Source organism: Gallinula chloropus (genome assembly GCF_964237585.1).
Source record: "Gallinula chloropus genome assembly, chromosome: 17".
In the NCBI taxonomy this organism is placed as follows: domain Eukaryota; kingdom Metazoa; phylum Chordata; class Aves; order Gruiformes; family Rallidae; genus Gallinula; species Gallinula chloropus.
Window position 1 is genome coordinate 11082174 of NC_140102.1, and position 19370 is coordinate 11101543.

General features: G+C 40.9%; 1 protein-coding gene across 1 annotated transcript in view; it reads left to right on the plus strand.

The window, feature by feature from the left end:
• Positions 1-19370, plus strand: part of RSPH14 (radial spoke head 14 homolog) — a gene marked incomplete at both ends in the record, with an annotated part of 99197 nt that overhangs the window by 78680 nt on the left and 1147 nt on the right. Inside the window, 2 exons of the mRNA XM_084271921.1 lie at positions 17658-17883; positions 19176-19309. Of these exons, the coding sequence (XP_084128047.1) occupies positions 17658-17883; positions 19176-19309 (360 nt within the window). The remainder of the gene's footprint in view (positions 1-17657; positions 17884-19175; positions 19310-19370) is intronic.

Sequence of the window (19370 nt, forward strand, 5' to 3'; positions counted from 1 at the left end):
GAGGGGCCGTGTCGATAAGCTCTTCTTTCCACCGTACTTTCCAATGCCCTTCAGTGTTGGTGAAAAGCAACAGCTGAGAGAAGAGAGTATTTTCTCCACAGCTTTCATTTCAAAGTTGAAATTGTGTCCTCAATTACACTAGCATAAAGCTAAAATAATTTGAATTGCTAATATGCATCAACTCCAGATTTAATAACAGAATAAAGGAAAGCTGAATGTAGCCCTTCTCTGTCACGGTGTGTATTCCACGTACCTTAAATTGCCAGGGACTTTGAGAAGAGAATCAGTTTTAGTTGGCTTGGATCAGTCTAGTTTTTCCCCTTTTGTGATTATTCTTTCATCAGTATGGTGGCTGAAATTTGGACTTCTTAGTCACCACTCTTGGATTCTGTAAAGTTTAATAAAACCATGAACTTTGAATATAACATGCAAAGCATAACTCAAAAGTCTCCTCTCAAGTAGACTGAAGGGAATCTGTTGTATGTACTAATGGATGTGGATTTGTTCTGGGTGCTTTGGGGATCACAAGGAACAAAACTTAGCCTTTTTTAAAAAATAAAAAGAGGAAAACTCTTCTCACTGAGTATAAATAATACAATTGTATCTAAGTATGCCAGTATTTTGCTTTTTAAGGGCTTTGGTTTAAAAGTTCTCTCAGATAAAATGAGATAGTTAATTGCTTGTGCAGTAAGCTGTTACTGCAGAAGGTGGGTAACATCAACCTGTGGGAATAACACTGCCATTTTCTCAGTAAAAAAATACATTATTACACTCACTGATCATTTACAAATTAAGAGTCTGTGATGCAAACAGAGTTACTGCATTTGTCATTGAGACTGTGACCTCACTGAAATCAGCTGTAAAACTGTTCGGTGGTGTTGTTCCTAGAGGGCATGGGAGAACCCGATCAGTGAAACCAGGCGTGCTCCTATGGAGCCTGGGCTCTCTCCCACTGAAACTGGTGACAAAACTTCCAAGCATGCCTATGAAAACAGGACCAAAACTTTAACCAGAAATGGTCAGATTCAACATACATCTGGAGAATCGTTTCTTTAATAGGTGGAATTACTGTGAGTCGACCCAAAGGAATTGAGAGCATTTTTCTTTTAATTTAAGGTGGGGGGAGGGCGGAGAGGGGGGAGAAAAACATTCCTTTACATTGCCTCACCACTTGGTATCAACCAAGACACTATCTGCTGTCAGGATCCTTCTCTGCTTAAGCTGGAGAGGAAGAGCTGACTTCACCGTTTAAGGATTTAAGCTTTTATTGTCTCCTGAATTTTCTGTTATCCTTATCCCTCTACTTATCCCCTTCCCCACTGCTCAGCAGGTAGATTCCTTAAGAAGGGACAAATTTCTGTTTCCTAGTTTTGTCTAGATTTCTTCAAATTTAACATACCTTATCCCATCAACCTGTCACCTGAACTGAGACAACCAGAACCCTTTCTCTTCAGTCCTTCAGAACTACCTGGCTGGTTATTTTTAGATTATCATAGTTAAATTCAAAGCCAAGGCCTGCAGCTGAAACCATAAGCTGTACCGAAGGCTTACTAAATTCAAGGTAATACCTCCAGAAGGGTCATTCAGCTTGATCACCTGTGGTCAATGAAGTGACAAGCACATAATCTTCAGACAGAGGTGTAACATTCTTTATGTAGTACGGTGAGTTTATTCATCTCTCTAAGGTCCATCGTCAGAATGAAATGTCCATGGCCTCACATAGAAATAATCTGCTTTTCTTTCCTTACAAACAAGCATATGCACACAGAAGAAGATTCTTCATTGAAAATGCAAGTCAGTGCTTTGGCAATGGGTGATACCACGAGATTTTCCCCTAAATATACCATATAACTGCTTTCTTTTGATTGCACCAGTCACTGGCTTCTTGAAGACTGGAACTTCAGTACACACAGGCCTATTCTGTAATAATGTCCTCTATCCAAGGGCAGGGATCTGTGCTTTTTGCATGATAGCTTAGAACCAAATGATTTGATGGAGACAGCAAAGTTAATGGCAAAAAGCTCTCCGTGCTGCAGAGCTGTACCTCCCCAGCTAGCAAATACGTGCCCTGTTGAAGAAAAGCTACTATTTCTGCTATAAGCCATCAGCTCAGACTTCCAATGTCTGTATCTGTAAAGTCAGAAGCAGTTTTCCCTAAGGAAGTACAAAATGCACACTCATTTTTACTCCTTCATGATCCACAAGTAGATGCTCACAGTACCGTGTTTTTCTACCTGATCTGCTGTTGTAACCTCTGTAGAGGAAATCTTGACGGCCACCAGAAGGGTGTGACCCACAGTGGCACAAAATACTGAGCCAAAATAAAAACCGAGTTATGAGTGTCCAAGAATCAGTGAAGGGATATACAGAGATCCTGAAGGGAAAACTAGTGAAACGTTCTCAAATCCTGCACAGGAAAACATTGTGAGATAGGTCAGTAGCCTCCAGAATACATACTGCAAGAACACATGTTAAACAGCTTCAGCAGTGAAACAGCCAACCCCGGATCCGATCAGTACTATTAGCAGAAACCCAACTGCCATGGCTTTGGCTGTAGCGCTCTCAGGTAACATTGAAGGGTTGGCGGTTCTGTGTATGAATCACTCACCCAAAATGCAAATGCAAAGATACCAAAAAACTTGTGGTTCCCAACTGCAGATGGGAGCCGTCCACAGGTGCAGAGGGATATAACAAAACCTCCCCGTTCCCTCGCATGCACGAGCACACCCGAGGAGGTAGAGCCTCCAAGCTCCGCAGAGCCACACATCCCAGAGTGAGCAGACGTGACTGTTACCAGCAGGATTTCTCACAGAAACCCAGCAGCCAGGAGCCTTTTCTGATGGAACGTTTGCCAGCCTGCATTTCCCTGGGAGGAGGTGCTCCGTAGCGTGGAGGCTCTTCTCCCAATAGGCAGAATCTAATGGATTACCTTTCTGAATCATTAAGAGAACGCAACGGATCTTAGTAAGGCTCAGGTACTGGATATTGATGGTTACAACCCAGGAGAGGAAAGGGAGATGACTTAATTTTGTGAAAAAGGGATCAAGCTGAAGCGGCAGCTGACAGAAGGCCAGTATCCCTTGAGAAGGTCATTTTCACTGTATCAGCAGCCTGTCTCCCCTTACTATTTTTTTTTCTACACACAAGCAAAACATTTCTACCTGACAGTGACATTCATCTTTCCTTTCATCCAGCAAAAGCATAGCTTATTGGTTCAAAACGGTATCTTTTCCTTCCTGCTTTAGAAGTCCCCTTTTATTTTGGAAATACATGGAGAGGGAAATGCACATCACTAAACTGATTTAAGAGAAAAGCTGAATATTTCACTCACCTCCTCAGCTCCAGGCAGGCAGCCTCCACCTCCTCAATCCATCAGTGCAAACGCTCGCATCCACTGATGCTTCTCCTCTCTGCTTTGGCCCTTTTTCACATCAGCCTCTACGATTCGCAGCGAGCAGACACACCACGACTGCAGACACTAGCCCCACCGCTCAAGCAGGACAGAAAACCTGTCCTTTCCCATTTTCTCCCTAGAAAATACTATTTAAAAAAAAAAAAAAAAGAACAAACAACCAAAAACCACGGGATTTTTTTTAAAGGCGATGATGGCAACACTTGTCCGGTGGCCCCCCGCGGGAGACAGGGAGGTGCTCAGCGATCGCGCCGGGAAGCCGGGGCAGGGGGAGCGCGGGGCTGGCTCTGGAGGAGGAGTCGGAGGCTGCCAGCCCGTTTCCAAGCCAACGCGGGGGGTACCGCGGGCGGGGAAGCGGCGGCGCGGCCGGCGGGCGGCTCCCGGGGCCGGCGCGGCTCCTGCCCGGGGGGCGGCCGAGCCCCGCAGCCCCCGCCCCGCTCCCGCGGAGGCTCCGTGGCGCACAGGAGCTAAATGTTGACGCGGGGGTCTGAGGCTTTTTCCCTCGCCCTGTACGCCGCGTTGCCCTCCCGCATTACATAATCTCCGTGCACACAGGCGCTCCGTTTCCTTGTGTCGGAGGCTCTTCCTGCTGCACAGATGCATTTGTCTGCTGGGATTTACTGCGCGGGTCCATGTTCTCTGCAGCAGTGCAGCTCACGGCTCTGCCAGGAGTACCATATTTATGATTCATTTTGCAAGGCACATTGCAGGGGACTGATGAGGTAGAGGGAATAAACCACATACATGTTAGAATGCTGCAATCAAGGGTAAAGGGAGAAAACAGGGTTTGTTTAGTTACACGGAATTTATCTGCGGATCCCGTTCCCCTTTCTCCATCACTCAGTTGCTGGCGGCACAGGGCATGTATTTTCTCCTGCTTTTCCCTTTCTGCCGCTCTCTCTTCCTGTCTGTTGCATTTGTGTATGTGGAACTCACTGCAGCTTTCCTTAACAAGAAAATGATACTGGTCATTACTTATCTCATTAATGGCTCTGCCCCATTTATATTTTGCCTTTTCCCGTTTGGCCGCACTGCAATACTAGTTGCATTGTTGAATCTGCAGCCCTGATCAAACAGCTCTGATTTCTCCCTACCCTCCTAATTTAATGAGCATCATTTGTTACTGATACACTTCTGCAGGAGATAGCAATAGAGACTTTCAGACATAGATGGAACACAGGCGGTTTTCCCCACAATAAGGCTAACACAATGCAGTGCAGAAAGCACCTGGTTCCTGTAAATAGTGTCACTTGCAGTACTGATATTACCAGTGGAGCTGCAGCATCGCTAAGTTATAATGATGAAATATCTTAGTGTAAAACACAATGTTGCAACATTCTTTTTCTTGCACAAAAAGTAGAGCCATGGATCAGTATTCCATGTGAGGGAAATTTTGCTATAAGTAATGAATCTTCAGTCTTGTTCACATGAGAAGAGTTTGCCAGTGCATCCAGACTGGGCAAAGTTGCCCTGGTAAACTCCTAGCATCCTAAAAAAGAGAAACATCGTATGCAAAACTTGCAACGTTCTCCCAGAAAAATGGTAATACTCAAATAATAGAATTGCAAATTTTAGCTTTCAATATATATGCACATGTATTTCAGTGCATTTAAGTGATCAGATAGTGGTCAGTTTTAAAATTCTAATAGTGTTTTGTTTTTCAGACGTGCTCTCTACTTGCAATCACTTAAATCCCTGCTACAGTCAGTCATGTTGGCAAGGGAATAATATAAAAAATTGTATCTGTGGTAACTGAGTAGTCTAGATAATAGGATAAAAGAACAATAACAAGGTGTGCAGGTTTAATCTGCTATTCCATAAAGAACAAGTAGTTACTATAGAAACTGTCACATTACATGTATCTTCAGTATAGTACTTTATATGTGAGAAAAAGCATCTTTCACACATTAACCGACTTTGGCAGAAATAACAGCATCAGCTACCATCATCCTGGGAAGGAGGATCATCATTCATATGCTCTCTGCAGATTTCATCACTTTTAAGTATTCACAAGTGATATAACAAAACACTTGCTTTCTCTCAGCTTTGAGGAAGGCACCTAACTGTAGATCAGATTTTGTCAGCAAAGGAACTACGGGCATGTAGTACGTAAGTAATGGAACAGGCCTGTCTCTGAGAAGTTCAGGTGGTATTATTTCAACACCACATTATGGGAACTTGCTACTCAGTAATGACAGAGTTGAAACCCAACTCATCTGAAAAATAAATCAGCAGGTATGTCTAGGTTTTCTTCGGTCTCACTTTGTCCTGCATCCAGAAATTCTCAGTCGGGGCCTTTCAGCGTGCATTGATTGCTCTGCATGTAGCTGAGCTCCCATGGGAGTTCAGGAGAAATACAAACCTCAAAATGGCATATACAGGTGATTAAATGCCAAAGTCAAATGCCATATAAAAACATCTCTTTAGCTTATTACTCTAACCATTGTTCTTTATATATATGGAATGAAAACATAAATACATACTGAAAGTGAATACTTTACATAATGTTGTTGCCTGGAAATAGTAAATAGGAATTTGAGAGAACCACGATGATGTACCAGAACTCCTGCTCCCTCTCCCATGTCAAAGCACATCCCTTTTGCCCATATCAAGCAGATTCTAATTTGCAGGGAGTAGCATTTGACTGTTGAGGTGGAACATCTAATACACACCTTACTGGAACCCTTAACTGCACCAAAACCCTTAACTGCACAAGTTTCTCTCAACTTGATCATGCTGTTCCTTGACCAAAAGCCAAAGCCTGGCCTGTTTACTGTTGCTTTCAATTTGGGATCAAAGAAAATAGATGCATTCATACATGTTTAGTTTGAAGACAATAGTGCTAAACCAGAAATCTGCTCTTAAGTGGAAAATCCCATAGGGATTTTTCTAATCAATTACCCTTTATTATACCATGACAACATCAAAATATTTATATGCACACATGCAATGTTCTTGGTGAATGTACATCTCCAAATGATAGAGGGTAAATTGAGAGGCCACATCTGGTCTGTAATAAAAATATAATAAAAGACATTTTGTATTTCATTCAATTTTCTACCAAACACCCTCTTTTTAACAAGCAATTGTAGATCTGGGTTAGATATTTATAGACGGGTCTGTGATTCTCTTTGAGCATGAAGAACTGAACAGAACATTTAGAGAAGAATAAAAAGGCTGTATTTTTATTTTTAACCATTTTTCTCACGTGGAAGAGTTTAAAATAGCATCAAGTACGGATGACTGGGCTCTGATATTTATAACTATCTGGCATACTGTTGCTCTGTACCAGTGACTGTGAGATGGGGAAAAATAAAATCATGAATGCACCTTCCAGCAGGTGGTATCAGCCTGACCTCATTTGGCTTTATCTTTTAGGATGAAAATTCACTTTCTACCAGAATTTCACCCTTTTCTTCTCACATCCTTCAAGCAACTGAGGGTTTCACTTAGTATCAGCTGTTTACTCTTTACTTTTCCTATAAGATCACTTCATGGGAGCAATTTGAGAACATGAACCCAGATAATTTGCTGCAAATACCACAATCAACTGAAGAGAAGTACTCCTCTAGTTTTCCAACAGGCAAACATTTTAAAAAGAAAAAAAACAAGCAAACCCTAAAAACACATTAAGTATATACCTTCCTTCATGGTTTTACTACGTACCTCCTGCATGTGCAGCTCAGAGTCACTGGCTCAACTGCCGAATCAGCAGTTGCCACTGAAGCCAAGTTTAATAAAACAAGCATTAAATCCAGCAGCTGGTGGACAGCTGCTTGGAGGCTTGCCTGGAGCCCTGGGAGATACGTTGGCTTTCCTGAGCAGTTAACTTTACGTAGCGGTCCACACTTCTCCTAAGCTTTGAGATAAATACATGGACCCCAACCAACTCCTTCAGAGTCTCCATTGGAAAAAGGCTACAGACAAATATCATGAAATAAGGTAAAGGAACGTAGTTCGTTGTAAAAAACTCGTCCCTCAAGGCTCCTTTATTAGGAGAAAATTAAAAAGATAGTCTTTCCTCATTCATTAAGGACAAAAGAATGGGGAAAACAAACCAAAACCAAACCCCATCCAACTTTAATCCTGAAAGAAAGTGGGGATCATTTAGTAAAGTATATAACAAAAGATTTGTGAAGCGTGAACAACTGATAAATCACTTGAGATCAAAATATGTAGAATCTTTGGGAATTACACCCAAGGAGATGCAATTAAACAGAGCCAGGAATTTATTGAAATCAAAGCTTTTTAAAACAAAAAGTTCCAGCTTTAGATCTAGTAAAGTACTCTGAGCAACAGGCTTTTGGTTACTCCTGAGATACCCTCTTCCCTCCTGCACTCTTCCTGTTTGAAGATTTTCCACTTTGTGAGAGTGATGAAATATTCATTGAAGCAGGGAGTTGAAAGTAGGTCTCTCCCACTTGAGGATACAGGTAGGCATTTAGGTTTTGTTTAGTATTTGCAGTAACAAACAAAAAGAAGAAATGTGTTGATTTCACATATTTTTTGGTGGTGTCACTGATGCTCCTGCCAGCTGAAGTTGTATTAAATTGGGGCCTCAAAAGAATCATAGAATATTGTTTGAGGACCCGCAAGTAAATCCTAGTGGCTATGGAAGAGCTGGGATGTTCAGATAGCTTTACTACAGGGGCTTCAGGTGCCATGATTTATGAAGTACATACACTTTGTGTATGTCTTTTAGCCAGTTATAACTGATCACTATGTCTGTTGTGAAGCATTTTTAGACAGAGGTGTGAAAAAATGCACAGAAGACCGTTTGGTCTATGACTGATCAGTGATAAGCTAACACAGAATTGCATAGATGTGAATGCTGGGTCTTGTGATCTACTGCTCCTCTTTTTAAAAAGTTTTTGCTCCATCAATGACATGCACAAAATCAATTCAAATCACAAATGGCAGTGACTTGGGAAACAGAAATCTCTAAGACCAGGTTCAGCTTTTAAGCATATCCCATCTGGCCTGCAGCTGCACCCTGCAAGTGCCCAAGTGTCCTGTAGGTCTTAAGTCATACCTGACAGGCCCAAGCAATTCCTCAGATACTAAAATAACATTAGAAACCCACATTTAGCCATCTGAATCCTTTTCTTACTAATTGGGCGATGGAATCAATGAAATGGACAAAGCATGAGATGTTAACTTTGTCTAGCAAATGAACTGATTGATAAACACAACTTGATAAATTGATCAAATCTTTCAATTAATGTAGTTTTCAGGCTTATAACAATGTTGTTTTCAAAAGCATATTAAAATAACAGTAATGTCTATCAGCTGATGAAGTAGTTTCTGGTATCTGTTAAAACTGTTGCAAATAGATTCTCTGTTTCTGTTTCACAGTGTTTTGAATACTCTGTGTATGATGTTCTTAAAGATAAACCCATTAGTAGCACTGTTGAGGTGCCTGTTCTTAATCTGGTATGTTTACAGAAGCTAGGCCTAATATTTTAGTCCAGGTTAAGTAACAGATTCCTTTTGCTGTTGTGGCTTGAATCCTACTGCACTAGTTGTTTCCCAAATTAAAAAAAAAAAAAAGTAACAAAAGTCTCTTTGCAAGAACACCTTCCTCCATTCACTCAGAGAGACTCATTCAAGAATGCATCTCTAATCAGAAAGTATGTTAAGACCTGTGCCTATTTATGATAGACTGCTTTCAGCCAGCGTCTGTGATTTACAGCTCACTGGAGGAATAAGGCTCTCAATCCAAGAGCCACATTTACAGGGGAGGCACTTCAAAAAACAAATCATCCTCAAAGCAGCCCACACCTTGGCAGTCTTGTATTCAATTAAGATTTAGGCATTTTTCACTGCTGGAAATAAAATACAGACTAAAACATACTGGAAAGCGCTGTTGTAAAACCTCATTCAAAATAGAATGCTATTTTCATTGAGTAGTCTAAGTGGTTTTCCTTAAGAACACAGCTTCTCATGGAAAATGAGGGATCTGCAAAGATGCAGCTCTGGGCAGAACGTGGAGAATCAGTCTGCCTTTCTGCACAGCCCCGAGCATGTCGTGCAGCCATCTGGGCCCGTGGTTCTAATCAAGATGTGTTTCTTCTACTCTCATTTCTAAGACAATTGCCAGCCCAGACCATCTGAAGCAGAAAAGGATTTCACCTGCCTATAGGACTGGATTCTGTTTTTCCTAGAGGTTTTATAAGCTCTAACCATTCAGTTCTGCTCATCTTGGCTCCAGTGTAAGCAGCATGAACTGTAGGATAAAACTGACCTGCCAGCATGCTAGATCAGCAGATATAAAAGCAGTGGATCTGTCAACATTACAATTTCTCCAGTTTCTATCAGGTCATTTTTTTTACGTAGCAAAAAATAAATCTCCCACCCTTCTAAGTACCTATACAATGAGGGGGAATTAATGTTCCCTTAAACCTCCTCCTGTTGTCTTCTACCACTATTTGCAGTCTCTTGGTCTGTTCATTTTCAGCCTGTGCAATGATTCATATATACAAAACTAGTTTATGTTAATTTTCAAGATTAAATTCCTCAGGATCTGACACCAAATTAATTCTCGATCTTTTCTTCCTTTAAGTCTCTCATTTTTATTTCTTGTTTGACAGTAGAATTATCAAATCTATACAGGACACTTTCTCTTTCATGTAACTCCCTTTCTGATTGATTGTGATTCACTTCTACTATGGAAGTTCAAAGGAGATTTTCACCATCTTAATTAAATAGCTCTCCTGAAGACCAAAACTGAAGAAATGCCTGCTCTCCTATAGCAGAGCATGAGCGAGGTTATTTCACTACTTGCAAAAGGTGAATGTTAAAGGTGACTTAAATGTTACAAAGGCTGTATTGCTATGTAATGCCACTCTGTAGTGCAGAATTCCAGTTGCACAGCTATAGCTTCCAGCTACAGAAATTTAAGGTATTTAACAAAATTATTTCTTGAGCTTAATTTGTGTTGCTTTAACCTTTTGGCCTTCTGCTCCAAAAGAGGAAAAGATATTTTAAAAACTCTGTTCTCTTGGCAGAAGTTCTGAAAACTGAAGCTTGCAATTGTGCATTTCTCTCACATTAAGGGCATGCAAGACAGCTGGACTTAAATGCTTAAAACTGGTTTTATTAGTGTAAGACTTTGCCACAGGCCCCCAAAGGTTACCTTCCAAATAGGCACATGTCTAAACACCACAGCGATATGATTGATACCAAGACTCGTACAGCTTCCCAAGAGGAAGCATCCTTCCTCCCACCAAGCCTATTGATTTCTCAACTGTTCAACTGACCTGAAGAATTACTTTAAAGAACTTTTTGCCTCTTCCTTCCCATCCATTGCTTTTACCCTGCCCAGCCAGACAATAATCTGTGTAGGAAATGAGCTCTCACGCATCTTTACCGCAAGCCTCTGTGACAGAACAGACCTTTCTCCACTGGAATCTCTGAAATTTACTAACACCTAAGTACTAATCACATGAACATCAGTCAAACTGATCATGTCAGCTTGATTTCTCTGTGACTGAAACTTGTTAGAGTATTTAACCATTTCCACCCTCTTGACATAGTTGCTCAGTGTGAAATATAAAATGGCCTATTTACATTGGTGTTTGTGAAGGTCCACATTCTCTTCTGAACATATTCTGTTACATACACTGAATTCAGTGTTCCCTGTGAGTGCTGTTTCACAACAGGTACACATGGAAGCAGCATGTCAGCAGAGTTTCTTACAGTTAAAGGCTGCGCTGGTTCCTTTTAGTCTCATCTTATTGCAACATGTCTCCATGGCTGACCAGCAGGAAAAAAAAGGACAAATTCTGACCTGGAATATCTGAAGTGGGATAGCAAGTCCATGGCTGAGGTTCAGCTTTTTGGGAGCAGTTACCTCATTTTCTCTACAGCTTTCATTTTCTCTACAGTAATTGATCTGAGGACTCTGGCGCAAGCAGTACATGTGTCAGATTGTTTTCCTTCCTTCACCCATTTTGGCAAAGTCTTCCCTGTAGAGGAAATTAATAAATTTCAGGATGACATTTCCTTCTTTATTCAAAAGAACAAGATAAAAAAAAAAAACCCTCTGGGTTCTTTTCAGTCTTTAATTTTTATGATTTTTAAAAAACTTTCTCTGAGTAAAGGAGAGGTACTTTGTCAGAGAAATAAAAGCCAAGAAAGTTCATCATTTCTGTGACCAATATGCATTCATGATCAGTTGAATCCATGTTATATGTATACACATACATTCACACACTAAGGTATATAGGATGATCATATGTGTGTTGATATGTTCAATTCTTTAAGTTTAGAAAACATAAAGAAGATTAATCAGATGGGAGCTGTAAGCAGCTCAAGCTCTGGAGGGCAAAATATAGCAATGCTTGTACTTCACTGTGCAAGCAAATTATCAATGATCAGAACTAGGAAAAAATGTATGATCCAGCCCCACTTTGTTCCATCTATTTCACCTTCATTTTGATTGTTTACTTTCCTGGAAATAATAATGCAAGAATACGGGTCGATTAAAATGAGGAAAAGGTGCTTTCATTTTGGAGACTACCTTCTGATGCTGTAGGAATGACCAGCTACCCACAGTCCATGGATTATGCACCACTACAACAGAGATGTGTTTGGTGATTTTACTGTAAAGAATATCAGTCAGAGGTAGGGTACTTGGGTTGGTCAATTATTGATCTTACCCTGTAGATAAGTCTTGTGCAAAAACAGAAGCCAAGGTTTATTTTTCAGGTTGGAAATTGTCTCTCTGTGTAACACAAGTCTACTCTAATTCATTCCCAGGATTTCTAGAGATGCTGGGATAGACCAGAATTTTGAAGTACTTCAGATACGACACACAAACAATTTAGATGGTTAAACCCATTGTTTTCAAGTAGAAGACCACAAGCAGTCTTATTTACTACCAAAAGGACAATCTTCTTTCTTAAGTTAATTCATTTCTTAGATTTCAGAGTTATAATGGAGAAGCTACTGCAGAGATATTACTTATAGTTTCAATGTTAATTATGTTCAGTGGTGCTTTGATACACAGTTTCACACACACTAAAGCAAAGTTTCTAAAAACAAAAATAAAATATGGAGAAGTCAGTTTCATTCTTTCCTGAAGATTAGGAACTTCTTCTTTACCAGATGAATCTTTCCTCTTCCTCGTTAATGCTGGAAACATTTTGGATTTTTAAAGAATCCCCAGAGGCAGCCTCATCATGTGCTTCTCCAGTGTACTGCTTTTTTGTATTTTAATAACGTTAATTTCTATTAAGTCCTGCATTCAGATGACAGCCCAAAATCCTTAGCAGGAAAATTCTCAGTCATTTCATAAGCAGATCCCATATTGCTATTATAGTTTACAGTTACTGCCTTTTTAGTGAGGATATGACAGACACTACTGTTGAGGTTGTGATTTTATACCTGGTAAATCCCTAGGGCTCTCATAAGACAAATGCATTTAGCCCATGCACAGATTTGAAATGGCTCAAAATAGAATTGTTTACTATTTCTAGGCCAATAACAACATCTGTACTGTTTTCCTCAATTCTCTTAATATCCTGGTAGCTCATCACTTCATTTAAACAGGGACTTTATACCTTTCAGTCCTGAAAGGTAGGAGATACTCTGTCTCTAGGCATAGGCATCCTTTGGGACACCACTGTTTATTCCTGTTAAGTTATTGTTGAAAGACAGAGAATTACTGTTGCAAAGAGGAGGAAAATATTCAGAGTATAACTTTCAAACATGTCAACAGACTTTTCCTTTTCAGTTAGAAGACTAGATAAAGCTGACAGCATATAGGCAGGTGAGCTCTATTTCATTTAATGTGGTCTACCTACTGCTCCAAACTCACCAGAAAGAAATTGCATCCCAGTTTTATAGTAGTTAATCTGCTCTCTGCCACAGCCTTAATGCTGGAAGCGCTGAGACTCAAAATGCTGAATCTTAACGTTAAATTAGCTACTACAGGGTTCTCAAACGATGCTCTTGTGACTGGTGACTCAGAAATCTTCTCAGGGAGTCTAAAGGATAATTATTTTTTTTCAATTTAAACAGTAGCAAGCAAGAAGTTATTAAGGAGGGTGTGCTGGGGAGAGATCTTCTGTGGTCATCTTGTCACTCAGAAAGGAAATGTTATACAAGCACTTGTAAGTGTACAGAATATATGCTATAGCACTCACAAGTTTAACAGACACTCTATTACCTCTGAAATGGTGCTGAACTATTGCCATGCTGGCAAGGGAGCTCCTAGGTCTCAAATTTTGTCAGGATCATTTGGCTACTCACAGCTCATGAGCTCCTACCCTGGGACTTCACAGCCTCTATGTACCAAATCGCACACCGTGATGCCAGGCAGCATTTTCCCTTCCAATTGTGCCTGGCTCTGCTTTGTCTTTTCTTTGGATGCTCCTTCCTAAGTAGAAATGCTGTTACTAAACATTTCAAATAGTCATTACCATCACAGAGAGACATCTGAGGTGGTAACCAAACATTCATGTTCTATAGAAACTGTGTTTACCTGTTATTTCTCTGTGTTACAATACACTGTACCTCACTTTGTAGCCATGCATGAGGCACACCCTTTGCACTAAAACAAACATTTAAATGGCTTTCAGTTGAAAACGGACATTTGTAAGGAAAAGGATTTGTAATGTGATTTAATCGATTTATGTAATTGAAAACCAAAACAAAATGTCACTGTTGTGTACTATAAATGAGTCCTTTGTCTTCTACAAAGTTTGGTTTGTTTACATGCCCTGCAGGCCATACTGAGAGAACAGAATAAATGGCAACTCCTCTTTGGGCCTGTTTGAAAGAAAGTCAGGAAAGGGATGATGAGAGTGGCCAGAGGGTTATGAGAAGAAAAGATGAGTGCTCAGATAAAAAGCAGCCCAAGGGAAGATTACAAGTTCTCAGAAAAACAGATCAATAATGGTGTTAACTATGCAGCTGCAAATGCAACTATTTGCATTTTGAAAACATTTCCCCCCTACTGCTTCACTATCCCAGGCTATCAAGAACACAATCTGCAATATCAATAAATTACCTCTGAAAGGGCAGTATTTTAACAAAAAGTCAAGATTCTGAGGATGCCACTACATTTTTCAGTATAGGACTAGAAACACCAGCTTACCTTCCCCTCCTACGGCTTGCTCAGTAAAATGTGAGGATCTGGGACTGCTCTACAAGTAACTCTCAAACAAGTTTCCACTCGTTTTGTCTCCTCCCTTTTCCCTTTTACCTCCTTAGACCTTTCACCCTTTGGTTCCCTCAGGAAAACCATGACGAATTTCCACCTGGAAATTTCAGTCTCAGTGTTAGGTAGTCTCTTTCTGTTGTTGTTGATGGCTCTTCCTCTCCACCCTCTTTTCTCTTCACCACATTGAGACTTTTGACAAGGTCAAGCAATTCATCTTTGTTTCTATATTTACATCTGGGAAGCTCCCTTTAGTTGCATGATAGCATTTCAGATAGGACAGCTTGACAAAAACAGTAGATAAAAAAGCTTGTGGTACAAAGACCTGGCCTAGTAAAATAAAACATGTTTTTAAGACATGAAAACAGCCCAAGTGTTCATAGAACATCATCCTGACCGTATTGCTCCACAAAATAAAAGCTATCCTAACACCACTCTGCATATTACCTTGTCATATTATTGAAACAAAAAGAGGCTTTGTTGTGTATTTTTGTACTCAGGACTGCAGTGCAGCAGTAAAGGTTAGCAACCAAAATATGACATGAAGTGCAAATGCAATGAGTGAGGGATGACCAAGTCAAGGAAAGTCAATAAACATTAACCAGAAGGAATGAACACGAGGGCTGATGAAAGCAGCCCATCTAGGTGAACATGCTGGTTGAATATATTAGAAGATAAGTGAAAGGCACAGACTTAGATAAATGAAATCTGAATGCTGATGGTACTTACTGGCAATATGATGACAAAGCGATCCAGAGATCTGGAATAACTTAGCAAGCCCTGAAAAAGAGGGAATTGCAGTAAACTAAAAATGGAAAGGCAGTGGGTTAAAAAAGAGCTATTAAGTGTTTGAAAACAAATGACAAACTTAGTAACAGAAACCTGTCTGGGAAAGAACAAACACTAGAAAGGTAGGCAGAATGGTACAAACATAGTTGCTACAGAGAGATGGAAAGTTAAATTAAAGGAACCAATGATTTCTTTGGGCTCAAGCCCAAATGCTGACCACTCTGGGCAAGAACAAGGGTTTGCTTATGAAATGATATGATGGAATGCTCGTAGTGTGACAGTGTCTGAAGGAAGATTGATTTCAATGTGAATTAAAGCTACACGAAGGCTCTGAAGGAGCATGGAGTTTAAACTTCAGTTCTTTGCTGCAGGGTGTTATATTATCTAGAAAGAATGAAAGTACCTTAAGGTCAAGTAGTCCAGATGTTGTTTTGGTTCAAAAGTATCATAGATCATCTGGTAAAGCAACTGTACAAGAGAGAGGTGCTTGCTACAGGGAGTATCAGCTTATAAATGTATCACCTCCAATTCATTAATCTTCCTCAGACCACACCAACCAAATGTTGATCTTACACTGACTTCCCAGCAACCCAGAATTTAGAAGCCTACATGGTGACTGTGTGAGCACATCCACAGACTGTGTGGTTTCTTTTCATGACAAGCTTCAGGAGACATTTTAAAAGATGACTTCGAAAAATCTTGTCCTCTATGGGCTGTTTCAAAAGCCCCTTGGGAAGTGTGGCTAAGTCAGTTCTGGATGTGATTCACAGACATCTGAGACTGCTTTAAGCTGCTTCCATGGGAGCAGTTCACTACTGGGATCCCTACTGCCTGGGACTCCGTAAGGCAGGGAGTATTCCCAGCCACATCCTTACTGTTGTCTAACCCCCCTATGACCCTTCCAACACACAATCCAAACACCTGTAATCCTTGGCAAGGGACTTACTGCTGGGTGGAGTCAGCTGCACAAGCTTTGCTGCCTTCTCAGGGACCTCTCTGAGAACGTCCTTTGACAGACCAATAGCACAGGCTTCCTTTAGCACATTGTGTGGGGGCATGGGGACAGTATGAAGGGGCTGGAGCTGATCCATGAGAATTTATTCCCTTTGTTCCTCCAGGGGACATAAACAAGAGGGGAGAGGGGAGGTTGCTATGAAAATGCCAGCCCCCATCTAGTGATAAGACAGAGGTGCTGCTTGGATGCTAACATTTATTCTTTTGCTATTCCTGGTTTGCCTTTCTGGCTCAAGGAGAAAACCTTGCTTGAAAATGTTGTCAGCCTTCCAGAGTGAATTGTCTGAATGTGGTTTTCCTTGTTATTGATTTGAATTCTCACAGTAACTGACCTCCAGATGTAGCACCGGTAGTAAAAGCTGTGACATCCTCATCCCTAGGTGTTTCTTTTCATTTGCATAAGTAAAGTGAATCCTAGTGAGTTCATAATATAAGAAGTTATTCAATGTCACCAAAACCTCAGAAATACAACAGAATAACCTCTAGATTAGAATCAGGTTTTTCCCTGATGGTCGAGCTGAGCATTTTCTCCTGTGCACTACCAAGGGCCATTAAAACCTCTGTCCCACCAGGCCTTTTATCCCTGACTGTGGAGATTCATTTGAAAATACCTTGATGACTCTTACCCACGAAACTTCCTTATCCAACCATATATGAATCACTTTGAAAGGAGCCACATTTCACTTAGCAACCAAAGAATCAGTCTTAGCAACAAGACAGCTGGAGAAATCTGTTTTCACATAGTTACTGGTGGACAGTATGTTCTGCTTTCCCATGGCATTGCTGTTTCAGTGTTGACTTAGTGAAGTGTAAGAAACGGTACAAATCAGACACTTGCTCACAGCAAAGACCTCACTTGCAGGGCAAATGATGATTTCTCTACCTTTGAAGCTAATTCGTTAGGAAATGGAGCAAGAGTGCTGACTGATGGTAAGCTCAAAACTTAAATCTTCCCCGTGACAAAAATACTACAAAGAAATGTGTGACAAAGCTGACAGTTTGGGGGAAACTGGGAACATCAGAGCAACTGCCATTTCAGTTATTACCTGGGCTGAAACCTTCACAGGACTGCTGGGGAAGCTTTCTGAGGAAGCAACGCTAAGGTGGCATTTATGAACAGAGAGCAATGTTGTAGTAGCTTCCATCTCTCAATCCCACATCCATGTAAGGAAACAAGTTACCATATGTATTTTGGTCCTATTAAGGAATTTGAAGTGCAGGTCAAACCAGTAAACGCACTCACACCTCACCCATGTTCTGTCTGTCTCCCCTCTGTAGGGACTGTTGACATACTACAGGCTGGATTGATTCCCTTGCTTGCATTCAAGCTGAAGTCTGAGCCAGATGAAATCCAGGAGCTAATCCTTGATACACTCTCCAACTGTCTGCACATGGAGGTTTCTGAAGCTCTAGCAACTGGTGCCATTACTATCCTGAAGGAAAAGCTCACACACTCCTCAGGGGCCATCAGAAGTAAAGCAGCTTGGGTCCTGCTAGCAATTGGGTAAAAGAAATCTATCTGTATACCTAAAACCCAAGACAATGCTTATTTAATGAACAGATCAATGTCATTAGTTTACAGTTGTGTTCCCTACACATTGAAGCTGCCACATTTCACGTGTAAAAACAACATCAGCCCGAATGCTGATGTTTAGAAGACTTCTAAAAATCACCCAAGAGAGTGGATGCAGATGAGGAAATGTGATTCCTCCTTCTATTTGTTGTCACTATTGGCAGTGAAATCAGGATTTTTCTCCTGGTGTAGCACTGCTGAGAAAACACCTTGCATGAGAAATCATGTTTTCACATGATTCTGACCACTGTGGAGGTAGGGAGAAGCTGCCTTATTGAACAATCACTCTCTCTTAAAAATTAAAAAGTCCTGGAAAACTTTCAATGTGATTGAGGACAGAAATAGTTTTCTGACACAGGCTGCTACGTACGTCAGTGATGGATCAGGAAAAGCAATCTTTATATTAAATCTGTGTATCAAACACTGGATGAAAGGAACAACTTAAGTCCACTGTCCTGCAATCACACAATATAATAAAAGTGCTCAACAGATGTCTATTTTAAAAATGTATGCAGATCATACAGTACACATACCAAGGCCACAAATACTTCTCACTATCTGAAAACAAAGCAAGGTCTTACAGAAAAAGAGAGTATAGCTAAAATGAGTCATAGAAAGCAAGCAGAAGTCACTTAGAACATGCACATCAGCTGTGTCCTAGGTCCCTGCAGTACCTGGCCATGTTAAATATTCACCACATTAAGGAGGCTGGAAAGAGAGAGGAATTAATTGCAGACTCCTAATTCATCAGGTCTTTTATTCTGTATAGGGTTCAACAGCCAGGTTTGCAACTGCATTGCCATCAGGACCACCAGCACACTAAATCCTACTTCCTGTTACATGCTACTGCCTGTCAATCTCCGGTGTATCGTAGACAGTAAAAAAATCTAAACATCACCTAAAAATAACCTAAAAATTGTTAAGCCCACACACACAGGTCAATGTGGTATCATCAGTGTTGTATCAGCAAGCAGATTTAGTAGACACCAGGCACAAACAGACATCCCCTTTCTTCTCTTGGGGCTGGGCAGTGATGCTTGCCATCTGTCTAACAGTCAGAACATTGTGACTCCAAAGAGAACAGGGAGGAGGACTGTGTCAGCACTGTTGTCATGAAACAGAGGAGGGCTGCAGGGGTCCAGGCATGGGGAGAGGCTGTGGGTAGCTGCATGGTTAGCAGACACAGTGCAAAAAAGCAGCTTATAACCATCTTTCCTGCACAGTACTCATCCAGAGGGAAAGAGCGTGCTGTGTGAAGAAGTGATTCCTGCACTGGTGAGCCTCTTGGAAGACACAGATCCTGAAGTCCAAGCTGCTGCAACAGGAGCACTGATGTTTGCTACTGTCAAACCTCAGGGTGAGAACCTGGCAGTGCTGCCGGGACACTTACACACAGGGAAATCTAATCCCAAGGCAAT